Here is a 20,856-nt window from a genome sequence, read left to right on the forward strand (position 1 = left end):
AGCAAAACTTTTGCAAGAGGAGACACACTTAAAAGCATATGGGGGTGTAGAAATTTGGGAGCCTGACTTGCCTGTCCTCTCAAATCTTTCCCTGCAGACTGTTTTTTCCTGTGCTCCTACACAAAACTCCCATCAGTAATTCAATCCAGCTGGTTTTTGCTGTGCGTTATGATGGACACAGTCATCAGATTATCATAATATTGGTACACTCCCCCGTGTTTGTTTGCGTCTGGTGCTTGACCTTCTGTCTTCCATATGGCTGGCATTGATTTGGTAACACGCCGAGTGATCCTCCTGACAGATTGACTGTGCTAATGGCAGTCCCTCATATCACAGTACTGCATTTTAATCCTTTAATGTGTGGCATAAATTAGGTTGGTCTCTCACCCCCTCGACTATGAATAAGCTGTTGGCTGACAGCTTTGTTGACCAATGGGCTCATCAGTAGCAGGCTAAGTGGAAGTGGGAAGCGAAGCTGGGAAATGAACCCCCCACCCCATCCTACCCAAGGGGAGGTAAAGGTGAACGCTGGCAACTAAAAACCTGGAAACACAGCTGTGTTTCGGTGCGTGGGCGGGGTTGTCATGGTTTTCCTCGCGCTTTAACGTGTAGCTTTGTTTATAATTCAGGGACTGGATCACACCCAGCTTGAAATATCCTCTCCTGACTCCTTGGAAGACTCTCACCTCCAAGTGTTGTTAGGGAGGTGAAAATAGGAGGCATAATCACATTATGTTTGCAGCTGACATGCCCATGGACCGATGTATACAGGCATCTACACGGTGATGGATGAGGTGACACACGCACAGCCTGCCTTGGACATTTGAAGAAGTACCTAGCACTTTGTTTTAGCTGTGCACTTCTGTCTTACCCATGCATTAGAGGCTGTTTCTGAAGCGATGCTGCCATACTCTGTCTGGATTTACGCTTCCAAAGTCATTCACTTTTCGACAACATACATAATGGGGATTAGATCTAGATATTTCCTAGATACTGATACTAGACCTGTCTGAAAAGTGATTCTCCCCTCCCCAACTCCTCTGATTTACATTTTATGCTCAGGCTCTGACTGCAGATCTGTCACTGTGGTCACCCAGCACAAAGACCCAGTATTGCATGCCAGGATAAAAAAAAAACAAAAAAAAAACATGCCCACTACAATTACCATGAGAAGTGATGGCACACAGGGTTGGGATGAAGAAGTCAGACAGAGAAAGAACTGGCGGAATAGGGAAAAAAAAGTAGGCGAGGAAGAGCAGAATGAGCCAGAGGGATGAAAAGGATTTATTCCAAAGTGAAAAGACAGGACAGTGCTATAGCACTGAGAAAAGGATGGGGAGGAAAAAAAACAAAGTGAGCGATGCAATGCAGAGTGAAGGCAAGAGTGGTGGAGGTAGAATGATGTGCACAGCCTGAACAGATAAAGCCGAGCCAGGAGCCGCGGGGAGCTGGGTGTCTGTCAGCCATCCAGCCAGTAAGTTATTCAGTCACTTATTCAGTTGAAGCAATAGCGCTCGCAAGGGAGTATAGAAGCAGCTTGTTTGGCTCAGGAGGACTGTCCTTTCTGTCCACAGTAAACTGCCTGTTACAAGCCAGACTTTACTGACCCTAAACAGGCCCAGCGCCAAATGAAAACATGTGGTACCATAAAACCGAGCTTGTGCCTTATGGCTTTTGCCATTTTCCTTTTTGTGTTTTATGCCTTATACACCTCTGCTTTATACAGCCGTTTTATTTCTTTGTGTCCCGGAGTCATTCTCTCTTTGACCACCTCTCTCACTCACTCTCTTTTTCTCTCGCTCTGGATCACCCCCCACCCCCTCCGCGTCAGGTACAGTGTAGATGTTCTTATTTATCAATAATGAAGAGAGGCGGAGGAGAGCACACTGCTTTCGTTCTTAACCGTGGATGAATTATTCACCCTGTGGAAGAGTGCCTGTCCACCCTGCGTGTATGCGTACACACATTCATGTGCGTTTTTGTTTCTGCCTGTCTAAATATGGTTTTGCTTTACATAGTAGTTGTGTGTATGGAAATGTTTTTTTGGGGGGACTTTTCCTCACCACAACCACACAGCTCTTTCTTTTTTTCTGCTTCCTGTATGTGGCGCTTTGGCAGATGCTAAGTGCTTCAATGTGTTGTGTAAGGTTCATCCTCCTGTTGCAAGGTGTGATACGGTGCAGTAAAGCGAAAAATACCTCCACTATCATTTCTAATGACTAACTCCTGTTTTTCCAATTTCATCCCGACACACATGATTCGTATTTCAAACCGGTTCTCCTGGCGTAGCTCGCTTGACCCGAAACATTCTTTATGTATATAACTGAGAAAGGAGGATGAAGGAGTGTGAGAAAGGGAGAGATAAAGAGGGAGAGAAGGGTCCATAGAGACATACATGCATGAGCTATTGTGTATGTAATTTCATTTTAAAGCCCGTGCAGTTTAATGGTTTGGAGATCCCACCGTGAATACTTCTACGCTGCTAGTTCCTCTTACTCCTGAACTCATGCATAGTGCATAAACCAGTCTCAAGGCAAGACTAAGGTCACGGTCCAGCTGTGTATGTGGAGGTTTGGGGTTTCTGAACTAAAATGCACGCAGTTTTAAAAGTGTATAAATTGTATAAATATATATATTTATTTTTTGGTTTTTATACTTCCCTGCTGGGTCTCTTTCATTAAGACGATACACTTAATTGAATTGGCAAATGCTTATTTTTGCAAATGATATTCGCTCAAGTCCTAGGGCATGTTTGTTATAAACAGGCAACTAAATAGGAATATGCATCAGTATACAAATGCATGTGTGTATGCACTCGCTTACTAAACACACACACACATACACACTTCCCGGTGCAGATTTCTCCTCCAGCTGTTCATTTCTCCTTGGCACTTTGAAGCCTATTCGTGTCTCTCTGTCCCTCCCTCCAAACCCCCATTTTATTTATTTTTTCCTTCTCTCCTCTTCTGTTACATTTCATGTGTTTCTGCTTTCCTTCCTCTTTCTGCCTGTGTGTCTGATTCCCCTTTTTCTTTCCACAGTCAATGTTCAGAGTCAGTTATCAAATATTTCATCATGTCACTGTGAACAAAGTGAAATCTAGTACTCTCTTCTTCTTGCACCTATTTTTTTTTTTTCTTCCTACTCCTGTTGCATCACAGAGGTTGGTTTTACCTCCTGTCTCCGGCATGCAACCTTGCTGTAACACCAAATGTTTTTCTGTGTTAAATTTACAAGTTAGTGGAGTTTTTTTAAATGTCGATCTCTTCTGATAACCTTAAAGTCTTTGAAGTGTGCCTCCTTTTTCTTTTCTTTTAACACTGGCGTCTTTGACTCGGGACTTCCCACTGGAAAAGCAGCATGAATAGAATATTAGTATGTCATTGGAGATGTCCATAATGCACAGTGGCTACTTCTAAATGTAGCTTTCTCATGTGCTATCGATTGGCTCCTTATAGTAAGCCCAGTGGAAAGGTCAATGAGAAGACGAGACACATCTCAAGTCTTCATTTCCTAGTTTTATTCTTGGCTTGTCAAACTGCCTCGCCTGTCAAAGCTAAGCCGTCCAGACAATGCTCCCTGCATACCAAAGTGCCCGTGTGTGTGTGTGTGTGTGTGTGTGTGTGTGTGTGTGTGCGCGCGCGCGTGCGTGTGTGCGTGTGCAACGTGTGGACGTTCATTGTAGATTTGCGTGGCTGTATGTGTGGCCGCGTTCATTTAACTATTCGACCATAAGGCAGAGAAGGCAGTGATGTCTGACAGCAGTGGCAGACAGCAGGTTTGGGTTGGTGCTGTTCCAGGCTCCAGCTGATAACAGCTATTAAAACAGACCAGAAGCAGTTAGGACAAGACACACATCCACTGCAGTGTTGCCATTTTGTTATGGACACAACAATGGGAGCACCACACAGAAATCAGTTTTAAGGGCAGCTACACTGGCAGGTCATTTTAGCTAAAACGTCAGATGGCACCTCTCCGCTTTAATACATGTTCGACTGTCTCTGCTTATGAGTTTTTGCCACTCAAACAGAGTTTGAAGAAGATGAACAGTTGGTTCCCAGTGACAAAAACTGAAATATTACAGTCTTTCATCTCAAACAATAAAGGGAAGATTTTGTGAGGCTGAATCTTAGCCAAGAGAGAGAGAGCTCCTGGTGAGGAATAGAAATGAAATGGTTTGTTATCACGTTGCATCCCCAGGCTCAAGCTCATAGTGTACACATGTACATCAACCCATATCAAAACCGTGTTACTGTATAAAACAAAGGTAAATAGTACACGACCTCACATGCATGAAATGCATGAAAGCCACTTTGAATCTGGTCATTAGCTTAATTGTAACAGTTTCTCACTCTCAAATCTCACTGCCCTGATGTTATAAACTTCACTGTACAAAACAGCCTCAGTAATAAATGTAGAATTGAATCTGTGTTTCTGTGCCAGTGTCTCAAAAAACAAAATTACACATCAGCAACTTCAGAAAGCTGCTATTTGGCAGCGCGCCCATTCAGAAGCCAAGGCCAGCGCAAAAACTGGAAGACGCTGTTGCATTGAGAAATATAACCCAGATCTCTGAACAATGAAGAGGCAAAACGATCTGATGGATGGTGCGTAACTATTTTGTAAACCGCTAAGTTTCTTGTTTTTCAGGAAGTTTGAATGCCCCAAACCTCTTCTGGATATTGTTTAGTAATGTGGTCAAACAATGTGGCAGTGTGAGTCATTTTTACACACGTCCAGTCTATTGTAGGGATCCACTGGTTGCTTTATTGCAGCGGTCCCCAACCCCCGGGCCTCGGACCGGTACCGGTCCGTGAGTCGTTTGGTACCGGTCCGCGAGAGTTGAAGCTCAGGTGTGAAATGTATGGTTTTTATCGTTTTTCAGCGTTATTTCGTTATCGTTTTTATCGTTAACTCGGTTTTCCTGGGTCTTTTCACATGTGTTATAAATAAATCTTCTTTTTTTCGGTACCGGTGCTAGTTTTATTTTGTTGTATTTATCCGCGACACCTTAAAGCCCGGTCCGTGAAAATATTGTCGGGCATAAACCGGAAAAGGTTGGGGACCGCTGCTTTATTGGATATGATACTGGTCTGATCCTGACTTAAGAAGCTGGATCAGATAGGGTGATAATTTGCCACCAGGTGAGCAAATATGGCCTGTAGGGTCAGTCTGGAGGCTTTTCATCCAGTTACAACAGCAGCTTTTCTCGGCACGTCTTTGACGCAACTGAAAACTCCGATCGCTTGAGATGACCAATGAGAAGAACTCATCAAAGCGTCTCTCTTGCTTTCTCCCTCTTATGTTTGGTGTAACACTTGCTTGAATGCACTCAGGAGGTGCACTTAGACTAAGAGAAGGAAAAGGACAGCAGTGTGTAGTAGTCTTAAGGCTCAAATTGAGCTGCAGTGACACTAATGCAAATACATTGAAAGAATAACATTGACATTTATTATTTCACTAAAGCTAGTTTCGGCTTGTATATTTTTGCAAGAGATTTGTCTCCTTTTAATAAATCGTATACATTAGCATATACTTTTTTGTTTTTTAAGTAAGGAAAGTAACATTCAAGATAGATAGATTTATATAAAAAAAAAAAAAAAAAGTGATTCCCAGTCTCTTCCCCAGAGTGAGGATTACAGTCTGTTAATTTTAGACTTTTAACACTGGTTGTTCTTGCCTAATATAGAATTAGAATAAAACCTTTATCATGTGGTGCGATGTGCGTTAGCTCCCAAACACTCTTTTCAGGCATCTCTGTCACCTCTCCCTCCCTTTTCAGTGGTGCAAACATATTTGAAGTGAAGTGTAAGAAAGGGTAACTGTGGCAAATGTCCCAAACTTGATTTGTGAAAAGGGCTGTGGATCTATCTTCAGTTTACCTGCGACGGGGAGTGGGAGAAAGTATTTAAAAGGAAAATCTAATCAGAGAAGGCGCATGCGGCGACAGATTCTGTCAGGACAGAAAAGTGATGACGCTCCCTGTTTCCCATATCAAAGCTATTATGCTGAAGGAGTGGAAAGCCTGGGCAAAACAATAACAACCACGGGAGAATAATGGAAATGGAGAAATTCATGAAGGCCTTGACGAAATATGAAATCCCAGAGTGGTTACTGAGACAGGAATGTGTTAGAAAGGCCAAAGGAAAAGCCACCCACATTCTCTTTCTCCCACAAAAACACACAAACATGCACAGTGGACCAGTGGGAAGCAATCTTCAGGAACATGGACAATGGGGAAGCTTCATTGTAGCCCACCTGACAGGGCATAGCTCCTAGTTTGATGAAATGACAGCGTCACTGAGCTCTGAAGGCTATTGGATATTTTAGTTGATGGCCTGCACTCCCGTCCCCTCTGACGCTCTGCTTTTCTCAACTATAGTGAGGATCAGACATGGAGGACATGAATGCCATTAGGCGTCAGCCAGCCAGGCAGCGAGGCAGGCGGACACAGGCTGATAAGCGTATGTTCGTTTTATAAGCCACGACTGGCTCAAATGGGCTGCAGAGAAAATTAGGATTTGGCTTTTATTCGCTCGTTCTCGCTCTTCCCCCCCCCCTCTTCCGCTTGTTTATTCATACTGTTTCACTGTAGTTTTTGCTCTCTGTTCACATCCACAGTGCTTCTCACAAGGTCAGGTGTGGAGTGTACCTGGCATCTCACAGGTCCACGCCTCCCGTTCTTCTCCCCTCGTCTGCCTCTTCTCGCTCTGTTTCTCGTTACCTGCGCCCCCACCTCTCCATTTTTAGTTGGTCCCACTGCATTTCCCATGGCCTCTTTCCCTCTGCTAACCCCCTCTCTCTTCTTATTTCATCTGCTTTTTTTTTTTTTTTGTCCCTCAGCTGTCTCCTATTAACCTTGTTCATAGCTCACACTGTCTCCCCTTTAAGATCCTCCTCCTCCTCCTCTCCTCTTCTCTCGCCACACTCTCTTCGCTCCCTCTTTCATTCTCTATTCCTGGCATCGCGTTCTCTTCACACCCTTTCATCCCCACTTTTCTTGCACTTCGCCTCCCCTCCTCCGCTCTCATCCTCCATCACTTTGGCATTCCCAGCCTGTCTCTCGTCTCCTCCTTTCATCCTTCCGTCCTCCCAGCATACTTCCTCTCCTTCTTCCTCTCTGATTCATTTCCCTCTTCACTGATGGACGGTGGGAAATGTCAGCGTGACCAGGCAGAGGATCAGAGAGGACTGTGTTAATATGGCAGGGCTGTCACAGTGCCATCAGCAATAATGTGTGTGTCTGTGCGTGCACATCATGTGGGTGTTAAAAGACATAATGATAGGTGACAGTACTTAGGATGCCGACATCTGACTACTTAAGGATGTTGAGGAGGGCAGTTTGTGTGTGCATGTGTTTCGTTTGTTCATGTGCATTTGATGATGCTTGTATGTCACCTGCAGGCAGCAGAGCTACTGTAAAGTAGAGCAGCAGTGACATAAGGCTTCTGTTCTTACTCTCCTCCCCTCCAACCCTCTTTCTCTCCCCTATTCTTCTCACTCTTACCCTTGAACTGTCTTCTATTCACTAATTCCCTTTGTTCTTGTCCCCCTCCGCCTCCGATCTCTCTGTCTTGTGTTTTAATGTGACTGATGCACTCAAAATGTGTCTCGATTACTTTTTTTTTTCTTTAATGCTGCCTTGTCTCATCATTTCCAAAAGTCTGTTTGTGTAGATGAACATGCACACACTGACTTTACTTTCTCCCCGTCTGCTGTTCTAATGACACGGAGTCTGAGCCTTTGGGCTGGGCTTTGGGGACTCACTAAGAATGAGGTTGTGCAAGTCTCTGTATGTCTTGTGTGTAATATTCATTTCCCCGTGGCTGTAGGAAGTCTCATAAGGCTGGCCCTGTCTCTCATCTGAGCTCTGGCAGGAGTTGACCCGTGGTGGCTCTCCTCTTATTGCCTCCAAATGACAGGCAACAGGCCCGGCTCAGTTTGCCCCCACATTTTTGTGTGGACGTAATAGATATGTGTGTGTATGAATTTGCACATAAACGAAATGAGGAGTACGTTATTGTCAATCCCACGCTGTAATGACCTATGACATGCCACTTGGTCCTTATACTACAATCAAGACTAGTAATCAAGGTATTCAATAACCTTTTATCCTCTTTTCTCCTCCTCTGCTACATTATTTTTATAACCACAGTCTGGCTCCCACTCCCAAACCTAATCTGTATTAGTCTGACTTGTTTAAGTAGGCTGACAAAGGAGTGTAGCGTGATCTTTACATAATGCTCTAGACATTTGAAACGTTACAGGCCAGGTGCTTGACAATAAAGCAGTAATTTGATGCCCCCGTGTGTGTGTGTGTATGCTCGCCGTGTGTCGACTTGCATAGCTATGCTCGTGCACGAGTCTTCAAGCAAAATGAAATTTAAAAAAAACAACAACTTGTTCATCTTTTCAGCCCAATAAGGCTCGCTGCTGATCCCACGGGCTGTTTAGTGGTTGTCCAGAGGTTCCTCTGTGGCTACAAGGGGGTTGTTTTGTGGTTGTAAATTGGGCTGGTCCTGGGAGAGCTGGTGTTATTCTAGGAAAGGCTTGCTTTCTTCCACTTTCCCACTCGGTTCTTCACTCATTCCTGCCTCTTCTCTTTCTCTGTATTGATACCTCAGGTCTCCCTTGAGAAGAGAAGGTGTGGTGTTTATTGCTCGTCAAACGAGAAAGACAGCGTTGCCCTTTCCTCTTATCTCTTGCGTACGGGTTTCGTTTGTGTGTGGGTGCCTTTATATATATGTGTGTGTGTGTGTGTGTGTGTGTGTGTGTGTGTGTGTGTGTGTGTGTGTTCTGCCAGTGCAGCAGATCATATTAGTTTCAACACAACAGCTTGAGCTCAGCACAAACTAGTGGAACTAGTTTTTCAAGTAATTGTTTGTCTTTAGGGGAAATTGTGTTTTGCTCATTCTATGTGTGTCTGTGTCTGTAGCTTCCCGGTAAACACACTGCGAGCGCACACACTCGTATGGAAATGTAGGCCTGGCTGCAGACATTTGAAGTTGTGTATCCGCCGGTAATCCACTCTTACTTAAAACAGGTGCCATCTTGCTGACATACACTAATGCGCGCTTACTCATACAAGTAATTACATTTTTCACAGAAACCTGGATTACACACACAGAGACGGACACACACACACTTGCACAGATTGTCGTTCTAAAGCTCCTTCGCTCGTTCTGTTTCTCACACACCCACTGACAAAACGCACTAAGAAAAGCATATTTATTTTGACTCTTTGCTGTTACACAGGAATGTGTCGGCACAGAAAATGGCAGGCTATAGAAAAGCATAACCCATCCACATGATTTATGACCTATGGGTAAAAAAGAACTGGCTTTCCTCCTCCTCCTTTTCTTTTTTTCTCTCTCCCCCAACACACAACTTCGCTTCCCTCCACCACCAATCTGTCCACGCACGCACTGTCATGGAGAGGTACCAGACTCTTGGCCTACTTGCCTGAGTTCAGTAATGCTGTCCTGTGTATCACACACACTTCCATAGTGTCCTCATTTATCTTTGCTTTGTACCAAGACTGTTCCTTTTCTTTGCTTTCTCCTGTAGTTTGTGTTTAAAGGGAAACATTGAGAGTAATGCTTTTTTTTTTTTTTTTTTTTTTTTTTTTTTTTTTTTTTGTCTCTGTCTTTGTTTTGTTCAGGAGCTTCAGGTCAGCGTGTAAAAGTAGACCAAGAGGTGACATCGTATCCTGGCCAGACAGTCAACCTGCGCTGTGCCTTCGCTGATCCCACTGGGGTACAGCTTTCAATGGTAAGATATACAATCCCATGATGCATCTGTGTTTCCCCTTGGTTAGTATTTGATTACCTCTTTGCACCACTATACTCTCTCAACTGCAAACTAGATTTGTTGTGTGAAATTCAAATAAAAATGTCTGTGTCATCCCAAAACTGGAGCTCATTGTGCTGACTTGACACAATACAATTCAGTGAAATTGGGACTGCAGTTACAATTTGCTTTTACACTTGAAGCCAGCAGGTATCCGACTTGAAGTGGATTTGATATTTAACTCAAATTATGACAATTTCCCTGTAAATAAAGTAGTCATTTACTCACTGATTTGATTCTGCGGGTCCGTAAAACTGTGTCTGAGGTGGAAAAAGCAATTCTCTTCAATAAAATTAACCAAGAAAAATCAGAATATTGCTCTATGTGCCTTGTTTATTTGCCACATTGTACCTTAATCTAACAAATCATGGCTCACAGAAATAATCTAGAGGCCAGCAATAGGTTTTTGTCACATTTAGGCTTAATGTTTTATTACTCCAAACAAACAATGCTAAGCTACATTTTGCTTTAGGGGATTGAATATGGTAATGGGTGCATTTCTTAGCTGCATTTCAATGAAGCTGGAAGTGCACAGCTCTGCATGGTTCTGCTAAGAACAGTCGAGAGAGTACTTCTCCTGAAAAACTCGCATCCATATTCATACCTACTCCCCACTTAATTGTGATGCCGTGTACGCAACCCTGTGGAGTTTACATTAAAATGTGGATATCTTAAAACGCTGTCGCGGTGTCGCTTATCAATGCCATGATGAATGAGGTCTGCTGTTTTTCATTGTCTCTCTATGCTTCCCGTCCACTGACCCTCTCGGTGTGTGCCATCATAGGTCACATGGATGTACGTGCCAGAGCCAACCCAAGACCCAGTCAACATAGCTGTGTTTCTCCCCGGGAATGAGCCCAGCTATCCTAACTCACCTGTGAAAGGCAGAGTCAGCTTCGTGCCCAGTCCTCCAAAGGTGGACAGCCCTTCTATCCAGATTACTGATGTTAGGATGACTGATGAGGGGAAGTATGCCTGCGAATTTGCTACCTACCCTGGCGGAAATGTCCGTGGCACCACCCAGCTGGTCATGCTAGGTAGGTCACTAATGTACTCTACGCACTAAGCTTAAGAAAAGATGTGATGAATCAAGGAAAAAGCCTCGGTGCTTAATGGCACAGAGGCATGAATGCTTTATCTCCAAGAAGCTGAACCTCTGAACCACTTAAAAAATTGGACATGTGGTTTGTGAAGCAAACAGATTTGTTAGAATTTAATAAGAAAGAGGGATTTTTCCCATCTCATGCTTTCATCTTTACTCTTAAGACTTCATGAATAACATCCAGTTGGAATTTCAGGTAATTTCTTGAAGAATGCCAATTTTATTTAAAATTATATAAAAAAAAAAGAATGGTATTTGATGTGCCAGAAGATGATTATTGTTATTGCAATTATAATTTTACCTAGCCAAGTGTCCAGGTACAGTTTGGTCTCTAATTTTCTTGTACTGTAGTTTTGCCTGTGTACACCACCACAGTATTTTAATCGAATAACCAACATGTTGTTAAAGTGCAGACTTTCACCCCCAACCACCTCTAATAAAACTAGTAAGAGTAACAGACATTTTTAAAACTTTAGAAGTGGTCAAATCACATCTCTGGTACATTCTTAACAAGAATGGGTTCACTGGCCAGCTCTGAAAATGAAAAGGGCCCAAAGACCTTAAACACAACACGACATTTCACCAAGAACATTCTAAAGCAGGTTGGTATATCATTGTCTTTTTGTGTGTGCATGCTGTGAAGCGCAAAAATCTCTTTATAAATGAAAATACTGAGTTTACAGAAATGGGCAAACCACTGGTTACACTTTAGACAAGAAGAACAGATTAGACTTGGTCAGAAAAAGAGCCAACACAGACCTGAAAAGATTATTTGTGAGAATAAAACCAAGATGAAATTGTGCTAAAATGATAGGAAGAGAAAAGTGCAGAGGAGGAGAGAAACAACTTGTGATCTGATACCATATTATCTGTTCAACATAGTGGAGACAATATTATGGCAGAAACTGTGAAGAGTACGGGGCTATACTCTCTGCTCATATTCATCCAAACGCTGCAAAACTGATCAGACAGCGCTTCACAATCCAAATGGATAATGCCCCAAAGCGTACTGTAAAAGCAACCTAAGAGTTTCTCAAGGCAAGGAAATGGGATTTTCTTCAATGGCTAAGTCAGTCACCTGAGCTCACCCAACAGAGCAGCTTTTTAGTTAAGTATAAAACTCTAATGAGCGCTAGACCTGGGGCAGTCATTGACTACGAAAGATTTTCATCATATTATGAAGCAATCCCCATGTTTAAAATGTCCTATTATTTATTTTTTCATCCTCTGAAAATGGGGGCTGGGCATAACAGTGTCTTTAGTTCATAAACAGTTATTGCAATACTTTTGTGAAACGCCTTGAATTAAAGCTGAAAGTCTGCACTTCAATCACATCTTGATTGTTTGATTTTTAAAACCTCTCTGTGGTGCACGGAAGCAAAACTACAAAAATGATTTCTTTAGCCAAGATTTTTTTTTTTGCTTTTTTTTTTTTTTTTAAATCTTTAGTTACATTTCTTGCACTACTGAACCTAAAAAGCTTCTAGCGTGAACACGAGTGTTAAACATCTGCAACACCAGCGCTACCCTACTCTGGGATTGACTTCCTGAAACCCTACAAACTCATTTTTAAGAGATCCTGAACCCTGTGTGTTGTGCATCACACTGAGTCGTGGCTTTTACAGCTCTATTTGTCAAGGGGTAACTTCCCAGCTTGTTGCATTCGTTGCTGTTTGCCAACATGCACTCCTGGGTTCAAAGCCATTGCAGCTTTTTGTCTCCCAAGGACTTGAATGTTTCCTGTTAAATGTATTACACGAGGATACCACTCAACAACAAGCATTTTTCAAACCTCCCCCCAGCGGCTTTTAGTCAGGTGCACAGGAACCCAGCACCATTTCCTCTGAAAGATTTGAAGCTTGAGGTTTTTTCACAGACTTTCACAACATGAATTAATTGAGTAGTCAAGCCATTTATAAAAAGTGGAATTGCCCAACTGTGTTTCACTGTCAGTTAAATTGGCTTTTCCAACCAAAAACCTACTTTCATGTTTTGCCAAAGTTTCAAGAGACTCATTGTGTCTTTGCAAGGCAAATTAAAGCCAGTGTGTTTTTCTTTTCCTTAAATTTGTCGCTCATCTGTTTGTAGGGAACCCATGTATATATGGCTGTTCGATATAACGATATATATCAGATGACGATATAAAAACGTCTATCGTTTCATTTTACGCTATCGTTTGTTTCGTGCTGTCGCAAAATAAACTCTTTACGGCAATATTTTTTTCATCGTTTTGATGGTCACTGTAGTGGCTATATTATTTTCTTAAAGTTCTCTCTTTCTCTTATATTTTATATAACCACACTACAGACGGACAAGCGCCTGTTTTTATGCGTTGTGGTTAGCAACAACGACGGTAAAACCATCCGCTTGTTTATGTTCCACATAAACCTTTCACAATACAACTCAAGATCCTGTTGAGACTTTTCAAAATAAACTGAATCACGTGACAGAGCAGATAATTTACGGATGAGAAGTAAAAAAGAGCCGCCAGGTGCTAAAAAATAAACCTTAGACTCAAACGTTAGAACAGGCTGTTACGGAGCCCCCCAGGGGACATGGGAGAAAAAAAAATTAGGGAGGAAAAAAAAAATTAGGGAGGAAAAAAAAAATTAGGGAGAAAAAAAAAAATTAAGACGGACTTTTGCGAGATCTCGCAAAAAATGGCGACTTTTGCGAGCGCTCGCAATAAGTATTGCGAGATCTCGCAAAACTCCAACAATGGCGGCAGCTACTTAGTTGTAATATTACTCTTTCTGGGTCACAAAATACACTTTTAAGATATTTTGAGGCGTGAATGTAGTTGTGTAAACGTCAGATACCTGCTCGGTTTACAAGACATCACATATTTGCAAAAGAGCTCCGACGTTTTTGGAGATCTGACACCCACTAGCTCGAAGCTAACGGGAGGTCGAGACCTACTACAGCCGGGAGGAACACTGCTTTCCCGGCACATCATGCCTCGACCTCCCGGTCGGCTTCGAGCTGGCGGCCACTAGCTCGAAGCTAACGGGCGGTCGAGACCTACTACAGCCGGGAGGAACACCGCTTTCCCGGCACATCGTGCCTCGACCTCCCGGTCGGCTTTGAGCTGGCGGCCACTAGCTCGAAGCTAACGGGAAGTCGAGACCTACTACAGCCAGGAGGAACACCGCTTTCCCGGCACATCGTGCCTCGACCTCCCGGTCGGCTTCGAGCTGGCGGCCTCCGAAGAATGCGGCTAAAACTTTTGCGAGATCTCGCAATACTTTTGCGAGCGCTTGCAATACTTTTTGCGAGCGCTCGCAAAAGTCCGTTTTTTTCTCCCATGTCCCCTGGGGGGCTCCGTACTGGGGGGCTCCGTAAAAAATGTATCGTTTCATAGATCGGTTAAAACACTGGACTCCAGCTACATGACGCACAGCTGGAAATACTTCCCGCAAGTCGAGATTCACAGAATTTACAGAAAATGTTACATTTTTGTGATTTATATCGTTATTGGACGATAGAATTCTTATATCGGGATATGAGATTTTGGTCATATCGCACAGCCCTACATGCATATGTAACTTGCAAACTGTATGAATGCAAAGGATCTTCCCTCTTACTCTGTCTGCTTTCCTCCAGCTCAAACCTTCCCCCAAAGGTAGTATATAGGTTAAAAGCATATGCAGCTGGGCTTAATTGCTATTATAAGTGGTATTGTCAGATCAATTGTGTTTTGTTAATGCAATGGAACCATTGGTCTAACTTTGGCCCAGCACCAGTGCCTCTGCCCTGCTCCCCTCTCTCCAAAGCATCATGCCCCCATGTTTCCCCCTAGGCAGTATATTGATCTAGCTACTTGTCATGCCTGCTGTCAGCTCTTGTCCTGCCTGCTTTCCTCTGATCCCACACTAGTATCAGAGAGGGCAATTAAGAAGAGGGTAGAGAAGATGGAGGTGAGGATAACTCGGATCATGTAGTGATGTAGAAATTGTATATGGAAATGCATTTGGCCAGTCAGGGAAATTGTGCATCAGTGGTGTGTGATAGGAATAGAGAGGGGACAGATGGATTTAAGGTTTGGAGGGAGAGTGACAGTAGATTTAGGGTTTGGATGTGTTTGCACTGGTGCTGGTAATTGTTTATCAATGTTAACTCTTGGGAGCAAAAGATTGAGTGTACACACTCCAAAAAACTCAAGCTATCAATAACCAAAAAAAGGAATAAAATGGGGAAAAGATTACTTAAAGTAAACGAAATGATCTGTCAGCAGAAGAGTTTCAATTCGACAATTTCTAAATCAAGCTTTTAGAAAAGCCACATTTCTAGTCTTAAAAAAAACTTTTCTCAAAACTAGTGTGAGCAGACTAAAAGTAAACACATTTATCTTAATACAAATAAAAGATCTTAATGTCTTCTCAGTAGGGAGGAATTTGTGCTTAAATTTAGAATTCATTCTTATTGCACGACTACTAGAGCAAAATTCAATGTTCTTATGACCGTAAGTCATAAAAATAAAGTCTATTATTTGACTTGAAGTGCAGAGGATGAATTCAGAATTTAGTCTTGCAGCCTAAGGAAAGAAACAGGAAACAAATGTGTCTGTATCGCTTGCCAGATGGAAAGCAGGGTGAACAGGCTGTGGCTGGGGTACGTGTTCTCATTTAGTATCCTTTGGGCTCGACACAGATACCTCACCTCACTGTTATCACTGATGCTTGGAGGATCGGTGCTGGTGATGCTTTCTATTTTTCCCCTGTGAGACTTAACAAAAGGCTATACAGCAAGACATTTATACAGAAAAGTGGGATAAATTGTTTAAAAGAAGTAAACCTGACTTAGATTAATGTAGTAGTAGTAGTAGTAGTAGTAGTACTATTAGAAATGAGATTGGCTTCCTTGATGAAAGGAATTGATCTCAGTACGGTCCTGAGCAGTGAATCAATCTTGATGTATATCATGAGATAGCTTTTGTTTTTAACAATGACGAGAGAATTGCTTTTAATGTGGCTATATGTTAACATGACTTGTAATCAGTGTGGGAACCCATTGCACTCATGGTGTCACAGCTTTGTTATAAAAGCTTGGAGATTAAGAAAGCAAAGGAGAAACTTATCTGTAAGCATAATGGAAAAACCATAAAACAGTAAAGTATGATAGAACATCCATCCATCCATTTTCAGTGTACTTCAGGGTAATGGGGGGTGGTCTGGAGCATTTTCCAGATGTAGTAGGGCAAGGTATGGCATGGGCTGGTCGCCAGAACGTTTGCATTTTAGAAAATATCCATAAGCGCTACTACAAATCTAACTTCCTTATATGCCCACATGCATGATGGGCCACATGCAACTTAAAAAAAACGCAAATGGAAACATGCACAAGCTACAAAACACAATGGAATTTGAATAAAAACATGGAACGTGATGGAATAGCTGCAGAAGTAACATGCTAACAGTAAACCGCTAATAGCAAACATATGTACAGTATTAAATGACTCAGTATAATTAAAACACGTTACCTTCCATCCTTTTGTCCGTCACATCACCGATGAATACTTCGCTTCTTTTCAGGGTGTCTCAGAAAAATCCTTTGCATGTTTTGATTTATGTCACTCCCGCAGTTGGTCCGTCATGAACCCCCCTCCCCCCGAAACACTTGCTTTATGTTTTGTGAGATTTTTAAATTTTTTTAAATTTTTTTTTTTTTTTATAATTTTGTTTACTTTTGCATCATTTCTGGTGTTTTCTTAAGCTGCAGTCCGTTTGACCCCTTAGTGCCACTTTACACATGTTCACAAAACAAAGGAGTTCTGCCCATACCTGTATTATGGACAAAACAAATGATAAATAAGCAACATAGTTATTTATTGTGTTTGTCTGCAGGTATACATGATTCTGTGGTAGAGAATTGGCAACAACAGGCAATTCCATGTGGTCACGTTGATTTTAAATGTGTGAAGAGTTGAAAATGACATTCTCGTAGCTCTAATTTCATGTATTGAGTTACTCAGAGCTGGTAAAATTTCTCAAACAAGTTATACATTTAGAAACTAATTTCCAAAAAGCTTGAAAAAAGCAAAGTGCACTGACAACTCCTCCGTGGTAAGAATATATATCCTGTCATAAAATAAACATAATAGATATTTGATCCTACTTCAATGTTTACTGTGCTGAGAGAGGCTGAGCAGGGCAACAGAGGACGCATTCAGATCTGGTTTTAGATTTGCTTTTGCCCGGCTGGTGTCTCAGATTGTTTATAAATGTGCACAATATCTTTTCCCTCAGCTGTGTTATTTCCATTTTATCTATCTCTACATCCTTTAATCTTCTCTCTGCCACTCTGTGTCTCCCCCTGTCTCCACTCTCCACCCTTGCGTCATGTCGTTCATCCATCCATCAGCTAAACCCGAGAACTCGGCCTCCCCTGTAACAGTGGTTGCTGGCGCTAAGCCAATCACTGTGGCAAGCTGTAAGTCAGCAAATGGCCAACCCGCTGCCGAGATCTCCTGGGTGACTACAGCCAATGGCAATTACACAACGAAGCAGCAGCCGGGGACTGACAACACGTTGACGGTGATCAGCGAGTACATCATGGTCCCAATGCCAAACGACAACGGGAAAGAAATTACCTGTGTCGTATCACACAGGACCCTGGTCAAACCAGAGAGCTTCAAGATGAATTTAGCAGTTCAGTGTAAGACCTCTCACAAGTGCACATACATCCATCAGCAATTATTCTAACCCGATTAATTGAGCTCATTGTATTGGGTTTTTCTTTATTTTTAAATTAATAAATTAAATTTCCTCCTCCCATTCATTCTTTCTTCCCCCAGTTGCTCCCCAGGTAACCATAGAAGGTTATGACAACAACTGGTACATCGGCCGCACAAATGTGGCGCTCACCTGCAAGGCTAATGCAAACCCCCCTCCAACCACTATCCAGTGGAAGTCGTGAGTATTGGCACATCCTTAAATCTATATTGTCTTATCTCTTTGTCCGTCTCTCCCATTTTTCTTTAGTCACATTTTCCCTTTCTTACCCTTCACCACCAGCTTCACAGTCCTCACAGAGCTATAATTAGCGCTTTTATTATTGCAACTACAGAACTGTGCTCTGATTATGGAGATAGTTGAATAATTTGTCATAATGGACTCTGTGACTTGAGATTTAACCCTTGCATAATGAGAAACACAGTGTGCGTCTGTCTCCATTTTCTGTATTATCAGCTATTAACATAACTGTGACAAAATCTGGGGGAAAAAAAAGTCTGGAAGTTTAAAATAGAAGAAATGAGATTTTGGGATTGGATCCAGCAACACTGATTTTCCTGCTGTCCCCATTGTATCTCCAGCAGTGTGTTATAATGGATTGCCTTTTAGGGAAGGGTGGCAAACTGATTGGTTTTGTGCTGCTGATCAAGATTAGCTTAATATGACGAAACAGTACAACGCAGCACGTTTCTGTAAATGTCCGACTCTCTGTCCCCAGTGTCAAATGTCCTATTTTTCTTTTCCTGTTCTCTTCTTTCTCATACCGATATGCACTTTTGTCCCTCTAGGACGACAGGAGAGTTTCCACCTGCAGTGCAGGTCAGTGAAAATGTGCTCAAGGTACAGAATGTGGACGAGTCTGTCAACACCACTTTTTTCTGTGAGGTCAACAACCAAATCGGGACGACCAAAGAACAGTTTGGGATCCTGGTCAGAGGTGAGTTTAAGTGTCACAGATCAGCGCAGCATGCTAAAATTAGGCACCTGCTTAAGTGGCCTTTACAATTTCAGTTAGATAACATTTTAAATATCATATTTCAGCATCGTGTGATGTTTCTCAGTGGAAACAATCTCATTTGTGCACTTCCCTGTGACATAATGAATTAACATTATGATTGTTCCTGTCACTGCAAGTCAACCCTTCTGTGGCTCTAAATGGATTAAAACCAATGCGAAGGGTAATTTGCGCAACTTGCAAATGCCCCAGCACGCTGATAAATTGTACACAGTAAAGGCATCAATAAAGCAGTGAACATTTCATAAGTAAAGTGAGAAAGCCCACTCTTGGGACTCACTTGGGTCTCATTCATCATGTAAACGTTTCCCTTAGCTTGTACATAAAAACATTTATATCTGAACCGCGAACTGGAACAAAGTGCACTTTTATCACACAGGCTACACATTTCCTGGTGTCCTCTGCTCTCATGTCTTCCCTAGGGATGCACCTTGGATGCACCTTACATGCACCTCACATGTCACATATTCACACACACAAACGGACACATTTTCTGTGCTGAGGGCTAACTTGGGTGTTTAGTGTAGGGCTAAGGGGTCCAGCTGCTCAGTCCATGGTGTGTGTCTGTGTGAGTGAGTGCGCGTGTGTGTGTGTGGGAGGGAATCTGAGCGATCAGAGCTTGCATGTGCATTCCTTTTATGTGTTTTTTTTTCTTTTTTCTTTCTTGTTGTTGTTCTTCAACGTCATAAAACCCTTCCCCTCTCTGCTTTTAAGAGTGCGTGTTAGTTTTTTGTGTATCTTTGCATGCGCTTAATAAACTCTATTATCAAAGTTTCCATGCTTTATCAATACCCAAGGTCTGTCAGCTGCTTAGTATATCTTTTGGCATTTGCATTTTTTTATTTTATTTTTTTTTCCCCTGAAGGTTTTTCATGGTAGTTCAATATTGTGAGAGCTGCACACGAACTAGACGGTTCCCATAGATATTTTCACTTCTACTTTTTCTTATTCTTTCTTTTTTGCTTCTCAGCCATACTCTGTGCCATCAGTAACAACAGGAAACACTAACGCAAAGCAAGCAACACATAAAGTGACACATTTGGCTCAAAATGATACGGTTCACTTTGTAATATAGTGGATTTTAGAATAGTCTGCAGTATGGCTGCAGTGATGCATGAACTAAAATACTTTGGGTGTGTGTGGGTACATGTTTGCAGGTTGTGAAATGCATGCATGTATTCAGGTGTAAGCACTTGGAGAGAACCTTCCAGAGCAGGTCATACAGTCCAATTGCTGCTGTTTGAGAGTTTTAGCCACCCCTTTCAACAGTGTTCACTTCTGTATTTCACCTCATACAAAATACATCCTCCTTCACTCTTCAGCCTGCACTTAGCCGGAAGTGATTTTCTGCTGACATCGGGGTAAACCTTTTCCATGATGGGCAGAGAGTGACTACATCTTAAGAGCCACCCAGCTCCTCCATGGCCTCATTTCAACATTTTTTTTTTTTTTTTTTTTTTTTTGCTTCTTCTAGTCCTCTTGCTCCGTCTCTCCCGATTTCATTTTTGTTTCTCTCTCACTCCCCCCTACATCTTTCGTCAAGTCCCTTGGCTCCTTATGGTGCCACAGCATGCGTCACCACCACTCCTCTGGGGCCATTCTGTACTGCTGCATACAGTAGGTAGTGTAAATGGCTTCTGTAGCACAAAAGGATGTCACTAACTCCTGCTGTGTATTACAAGACACAAGCAAGTGAGATACAAAGATCCAGCGAGCAGAGGGAGAAAGAGGCTGCTGCTTTTAGACTACAAAGATGGGGAACATGCCACACCAAGATAAATCAGTGCCAGCATGCAATCCTCAGTCAAAGAAGCAGAGAGTAAGGGCACGAGGAATGGAGAGAGAGAAAGCGATGCTGACAGCATTTAAAACTCATGGGAATCATGTGCTGCTGCATCCTATCTCCACCACTATTGGCCTCCGCTATCTCTCAGCGTAGCGTGTGTTTCTGTCCGTCTCCAAGCCTCTCAGAGCGGATCAGTCACCCTTTGCTGCTTCAGCTCCTGGCTGCTTCTCTTCTCAATTCCACCATCCGTTCCTCTCCTGCTCTGTCTTTTATCCTACATTTTCACTCCTCCCCCATTCTTCATCCCACTTACCTCTTTCTCTTCTTTCATTTTCTTTCGGGTCTGCTTGTTCCTTACCCGCGTTGAACTTCC

The 20,856-nt window shown here is 42.5% G+C and overlaps 1 protein-coding gene across 2 annotated transcripts in view; it reads left to right on the plus strand.

The window, feature by feature from the left end:
* Window positions 1–20,856, plus strand: part of si:ch73-22o12.1 (nectin-2) — an 86,059-nt gene that overhangs the window by 20,664 nt on the left and 44,539 nt on the right. For both annotated transcript variants that reach the window (XM_004550869.6, XM_004550870.6), the window contains exons 2-6: window positions 9,662–9,771; window positions 10,634–10,886; window positions 17,312–17,605; window positions 17,745–17,862; window positions 18,471–18,619. In XM_004550869.6, the coding sequence (XP_004550926.3) occupies window positions 9,662–9,771; window positions 10,634–10,886; window positions 17,312–17,605; window positions 17,745–17,862; window positions 18,471–18,619 (924 nt within the window). The remainder of the gene's footprint in view (window positions 1–9,661; window positions 9,772–10,633; window positions 10,887–17,311; window positions 17,606–17,744; window positions 17,863–18,470; window positions 18,620–20,856) is intronic.

This window comes from Maylandia zebra, linkage group LG11 (genome assembly GCF_041146795.1).
Source record: "Maylandia zebra isolate NMK-2024a linkage group LG11, Mzebra_GT3a, whole genome shotgun sequence".
Taxonomy (NCBI): Eukaryota; Metazoa; Chordata; class Actinopteri; order Cichliformes; family Cichlidae; genus Maylandia; species Maylandia zebra.